This window comes from Cinclus cinclus, chromosome 23, assembly GCF_963662255.1.
Source record: "Cinclus cinclus chromosome 23, bCinCin1.1, whole genome shotgun sequence".
NCBI classification, from domain to species: Eukaryota; Metazoa; Chordata; class Aves; order Passeriformes; family Cinclidae; genus Cinclus; species Cinclus cinclus.
This window is the reverse complement of record NC_085068.1, coordinates 6212232-6218712: the sequence shown is the minus strand read 5'-3', so window position 1 is coordinate 6218712 and position 6481 is coordinate 6212232. Positions and strand designations below refer to the sequence as shown.

The 6481-nt window shown below is 48.3% G+C and overlaps 1 protein-coding gene across 1 annotated transcript; it reads right to left on the bottom strand.

Moving 5' to 3' along the window:
• Positions 1-1668: 1668 nt before the first annotated feature.
• LOC134052910 (transcription factor HES-5-like) lies at positions 1669-2772 on the bottom strand. The gene is made up of 3 exons (XM_062507646.1): positions 2642-2772; positions 2171-2354; positions 1669-1996 (listed from the first exon to the last, which is right to left on the bottom strand). The coding sequence occupies exons 1-3, from the start codon at positions 2705-2707 to the stop codon at positions 1731-1733; spliced, it is 516 nt and encodes a 171-aa protein (XP_062363630.1). The 5' UTR covers positions 2708-2772; the 3' UTR covers positions 1669-1730.
• Positions 2773-6481: the final 3709 nt, after the last annotated feature.

Here is a 6481-nt window from a genome sequence, read left to right as displayed (position 1 = left end):
ACAAATCAAACGAGGACTGGGCAGGTTTGGTGTTGGATGCAGTTTGATCTGTCAGCTGAGCAAAGCTCAGGTTGCCCCATGCTTTTGACAAGATCAGGTATTTAGTGTTTCCTTTTGTCTGGGAGCAAACTCCGTGTGCTTGAAATGCAGCTTTTCAAGGGCACCTCTCCCAGGGAATCTGAGCAAAGTTGAATTGTTGACCAAATGTGTTTTGTGCTCTTCCTGTATCTCTGGGACAAGGAGAGTGTTCCTTGTCATAAACCCAAATCAGTGAATTACTGCGGTTGGAGAATAGTTTTGTGAAATGATTATTTGTGCAGATTTACTTTGAGAAGAAGGTAAAATAAAAGGAAATCATTTAGGAGGGGAAACGCTTCCTCAGTCTCTCTTATCTCATTATACTGTTAGCCATATGTGGGCTAATTTCACTCCAGTAAAGGAAGCCTAACAGAATTTGCGTCACAAAATTAAGACAGCAAAAATTAGTTCACCTCATCACAGGTAGGTTCAAAGATCCCCAAGCTGAGGCAGGTGCCAAACTCTTTGGATGTTATTGGGAAATTTATGCAATGCTCCCTCCCGAACAGAGAGAAAGGTCTGATCTCAGCTTGGTGGAAAAATTAGTGGGGGAAATGAAGTGGCTGCGGAATGAGTGATTTGTTGGAGGCTGCATAGGTTGCTGTTAAATCTGAAAGGTTGACACTTCTCAGCACCTCACTTCAATTTCACTTCCATTTTGATTTTTGATAATTTTTCCAGAGGTTGCTTCCTTATGGGATCTGAAATCCTGTTCTGCCAAAAGGATTTCAGATATAATTCATGTGTTGGAGTGAAGGGCTCAGCACTGACACCTCCTGATGGCTTCCCCACTGCAGGAGAGTCTGCATGCACCCGGTCCAGCAGTGTCAGCCCTTTTAATCATTCCAAAGCAAAGCATTAATGACTAAAACCATTTTTTATTGTATTGTACAGTGAAGACATACAAGTTGAACATCACACAGGATGAATACATTACAACTTTATAAAAGCTTTTTAAGCTCCATAGCATGCTCAGTGAATGATTATAAAGTACTTATTGCCTCACTTCCTCCCCCTTTTCCTTAAGGTATAGCAGAGGTATTTCCTTTACAAAAGGCACCAATTATCCCTCAAATGAGAGCAGCACAAAGTGACATGAAGAGAATTGTCCCTAGAGCTCTCTGTGATCATCGCAACTTTCTGTAAGAAGGATACTAAAAATAGCAGAGAAGCTTCAGAAGAATCAGCGTTTTTTAATAACATCTTTCACTCAAAAGGGAAAGGCTCAGTCCTCTCTTTATGATACAAAATACATTCTCTTCTTGAGGAAGGTCAGTACATTATCTAGAGACAATGGAGCACTTGAACCTGTGACCCATGCAGTCAGCAGAAAGATTTCCACTGACAGCCACCGGCTCAGCAGCCTGTGATGGAAACCAAAGGGCATTTGCTCTCTAAATCACCGCAGAACTTGGTCCTGTCTTTGGCCAGGAGCTACCAATAAAAGCAACAAATTTGCTGCAAGATATACCCACAGTCCTTCACTATGAAGGGAAACCACCCAGCGACCCTCATTTCTGGTGACAGAAAAACAATAACCGCCCCCTCCTCCCACCTTTGGAAAGCAATGTTTCCTACTTCAAAGAGGAACTAAGAAACCACAGGTCCCTCTAGTTTTTTGTAGCAAAACGTGGGAATAACGTTCAGCAGGACTACCAGGGTCTCCAGATGGTTGGAGCAGCAGCCACGCTCTTCTGGGCAGGCTGTTTTCTGGGAAACATGCAGGGAGACAGGCAGGAGCCACGCAGAGCTGCAGAGTACGAGGCATCTGCACCCAGCTGAGCCTTGCAGAAGTGCTTGATGAGCTGGACCTGGGTCTCCTTCTTGGGCTCGTAGTAGGACAGAAAGTGCATTGCTTCCTTGAGGCACCGCAGGTACCCGCTGTTAAAGTCCTGCTCTGGGTTCTTGTGGATGAATGCTGAAAGAGAAAGAAAAGCGAATGCAGCAGGTTAAAATCATGACCAAATAACGGGGCAGTGGTGATTTGTGCCGTGACTTTCATGAGCCTGGGGCTCGGGAAGGACCCCTGCCTCGGGGTCTCTGGGAGGGCACACACCTGAGTCCAGGTGTGCAATACCTGCCCTGCACTCACTTTTTTGGTCCTGCAGCTGGCTCTGCTGTTTCAGGTAGCTGACAGCCACTTCCAGGATGTCAGCTTTCTCCAGCTTGGAATTGGGCTGGTGCCTCTGGAACTCTTTCTCCAGGAGCAGTTTCAGCTGCTCGATGCTGCTGTTAATCCGGTCCCGGCGCATTTTCTCCACCACCGGCTTCCTCAGCTGTAAGAGACAGAGCAGATCATTAGGGATTCTGTGAGACCTGACCCAATTTTCTGTCTGGTGCCCTGATACACCCATGTTCAAATATGCTTTTGTTTGGCAGGAGAGTTGTGTGATGCTGCCTAGTCATTCCCCACTCATTTTAATTTTAAAATATCGATATAATCCCCCTTATCTCTCTTTAACATATTTGCTTTCCCCCAGGCCACTTCCCCCTCTTCTCCCATGTTATATTTATTTGCTTGGGGCAGTCCAACCTTTCCAATGCCCTCCGGGGCTCTACTTACTTTATTCTTTTCCTTTGGCAGCAGCTTCTCCTCCACGTGGACCATGAGAGCATTGCTGGGAGCCATTCGGAGCGCTCAGCCCTGGGCACAGACCCCAGGCAGCTGCTGTACCGAGCGTGAAGCGATGCTTTGGCAGCTCCCGAGTGCCTGTATTTATACCCGGGGAGCCGGGGCAGATACGTGAGTGTCGGGATCGCCGGTGTTTCCCACAGCCCCGCAGCCAATCCAGGCCCGCAGAGGGACAATAGAGGAAGCATCCATTAGTGCATGGTACATTGATTGCCAATGCCCCGGGGAGAATAACCTTCTGCCCACGCTGCTGCTGGAGTGTGCGGCGTGGGGAGCTGGGAAAGCACCGACTCTCCAGCTGGTTGGACTGGGATTAATGGCATTCCCGAGGCTCTGCATGTGCCAAGCACAGTCGTGGCGTGGAGGGAGAAGGCACGCTTTTGGGGGAAGGTGGAAAAAGGAGGGCAGCACTGCTAGGGTTCAAATCAACAGCCCCAGGGACATCCCTGCCCTTCCCAGAGCCTGGGGAAGCTGTGTGTGTGTGTGTCCATCCGGTCATTGCACATTAATGGGTGACCCGAAGTGTGACCACAGGTTTCTTCCCAGGACATCTCTAAATGGTTGTTGGATCAACAGTGAGAATGATTAGAGAATTGTAACCCCACTTGCTCTCTTCCCCTTAACACACCAGGGTCTCTGAGCCCGTTGCACCACTGTTCCCATTGTCCCCACTGGGGACAGCCCACACCTTCCAGCAGAGCTGGGCCATGCACAGTCACCCCTGTAGCTCTTGCTTTTCCTTTTTCTCATCTATCTCTTCCATACAGACTTTTTCAGGACTGATGATTAAGATAGGCTAAAGGATAGCATGAGGCTCAACCCAGAATCCTGGGAAGAGGTGGGCCATGCATGGGATTTAGCAGCTGAGGGCCTCAGCAAGAAGGTTGGTTCTGCTTCTTGCTGAGGTTTCAGGTGTGCTGGGTTCTCACCTGGCCTCGTTGCAGCCTGGCCCTGGTGAGTGTTCTGAATGTCAGATCTCAGACACCATTTACCTGTCTCACTGTGTAACCCTCAGCATGTCATCCCCACTTCATTGTTTCAATCTGGAAAATGTACTGCTTGCTTGTATCTACATGGAAACACCACGATGAATAAAGCAACCATTCCTTTTGAGATAAAGGCAAGAAAAGGAACGAAACAGTGAGGGCACTGGAGGTCAGTTCTGATTTTATATTGCGAGTAAAAAATCTGCTTGGGTACAACCTTTGAGGCAGCACCAAAAATAACCCAGAAGCTACCTGGGAAAAGCTGTGCTGCATCCTGCCACGTGTGGGTCCAGCCCGGGGTGCCCCAGGCAGAGGTGTGCTCCTCCGAGCATCTGGGCACGGCAAGGGAGGAGGGAAGTGTGTAGTGAGGTAAGAGAGCCAAAGAAATTCTTGCTTGGAAATGCTGCAATGAAGCCCGAGGGTAACGGGCAGTTGACAGGAAGGAGGGAGGTGTCCCTGCAATAGGCAGCGACGTGGGACTCATTGTAGCAGCCTGAATGGACTCAGCTCTTTGTGAAGGGCAGATGTTGTCCTTGGAGCCCTTTATTCCCTGCGTTGTGGGAAAGCCAGGAGACAAGACATCTCATGAACACTTTGAAGCAGTCAAAGGATTATGATACAAAGTAAGACACAGCTCAGAGACCATGCCCCAGCTCCTGCCAGCTTTAATGAGGCGCCGCCTGTTTTCCTGTGTTCTCTGGCTGGCCTTCCTCCAGGAGCTGCTATCCTGAGATATCCCTTTCCTAACAGGGGAGCCGTGCTGGCAGACCTTGCAGCCAGGACCTGACAGGTAGGCATGGACCAAGCTGCTTGAAGGCTCTTCAGTGTCAAAAACCATCTTCTTCCCAACTCCTGAGAAGCCCTGACCTTCATTGCTGTATGAGAACTGATAGCCAGATGGTCTTTTGGGAGTTGGATTCTTTCCCTTTAAATCATTCAGGCTCAAGCACCGTCACTAATGTCGGGAGTAGTTGCAAGGCACACTTCTATTGTCCCAGCAAGAAATGTTATCAATGGGGGAAGAGTATGGGAAAGGCAGAGAAATCCAAACCCACACAGCCTGGCGCTAATAACTCCTTTGTGGAGCTGGGCTTCTGTTGGGGCACCATGAACTCTGTGGCTTTTTCATCCAGGAAGGCTGAAATGGGCACGTTTCACCATGCAGGGGCTTCTCCTGGATCCGTGTACGTGAGGAGAAAGGGGCAGGCACAAGGGGCAGGGACACCAGTTCATGCAGGGGTAGCTGCAGGAATGCTGAGCTGAGCTGCAGCTCAGGTTATCCTGGGGCTCTGGTTCGTTCTACTGTGCCTCAGTTTGCTCTTCTGGGAAATGGGAGAGTGGTGCTGAGCTCTTCCACAGAGCCCTCTTGGAACTGGGAGCTGACCTGTGCCTGTGGTGGGAGGCAGGGACCGGGCTCACCTGGACCTTGTGCTTTTCTGGCATCACCTGGGAGTATCTCAGGGAGCAGAGTGCAGGAGCAGCAGTGCTCAGGGTGCTGAGAGGGCCTCTTGTCCCTGTCTTTTAGAGGGGTTTCTTTTCTCGCTGTTTGTTGGGAGCAGTACTGCTTAAGTTTTGTTACCCGGGGAAATGGAGGGAGTCAAGGTCAAGCCAGCTCTGATCTCTGATTAATGGGGAATGTGCTGGTGGCAGCGGCCACTGAGGGACACAGCAGTGATAACGCTGCCAGGGTCCCAGGAAGACACACCCGAGTGGGAAATATCATCTTTAAATGCTATTCAAAGTGATGAACCCTGATAAACTACTGGGTCTGTGTGTCACTGCTGGGTGGACCTGATCTAATGGTTAAGATTCACAGATTTCAAGCACCGCAAATCCCTGCAGTGTTAGCACATCCCTTCATCATCCTCATGTTTTCACAACTTCTTCCCTGGAGGTTCTTGGCCAAGGTGTGAAAAGAGAGGGAACTACCTGTTTGAGGTGAGCCCTAATGATCCTGACAGTTCTTAATTGAGGAGCCACTGCTTCCTTTGGTGTCTCAGATGAAGATCCCTTCTCTCAACCCTAACCCTGCCCCTAACCCTAACCCTAATCCTAATCCTAATCCTAATCCTGCCTATCATGCTCTGCTCAGGGTCTTTTAGCGACATGACCTACACAGAAAAGAGTATAAAAATTGTTTGGTTGGAAGGCAATGTATAAATAAATAACCACGTAAACTTGTTATTCAGGACTGGCTTCTGTTCCCACAAGGGAATCATAACTCTGCATGTGAACCAATGGAATGGGAGTCAAGGGAAATCTGCTTCTTCCAGGGGAAAAGGTTATGTTGTTATTAGACCTATTGTATGAAATATTCCATTAAATGTCATTAACATGGCATTATCTTTCCTCCTTGAGACGTCAGCACCCACTCAAAAAGGGGTCTTAATACCGTAAAGTACATTCCTCACAGATTTAACCTTTTTAAATTAGTTTTTCTTCAAGACTAGAATGTTTAATATGCTGCCATTCCCAGGTGCATGAGTGAAGGAAAGTGGACTTTGATCATTGAGCAACATCTGAGACGGCTTGATCTGCATTTTTAGGGTTGTTAGAGGGCAAAGCAATTTCTATAGCTGCTTGTGTGGTGACCCCCAAGTAGTCATGCCCCAATGACATAGTCCTACAGTGTGTATCACAAATAATTAAAAATTAAGGAGAATTTATTATTTTTCTGCGCAGCTGAAATTCCCACAAGTCACCTCTCGGCATATTCAAGAGTGCACAAGAGGGATTTATTATTTCCTGGTATATTGACTCTGAAAGGTCTGGGGATTACAGCTGC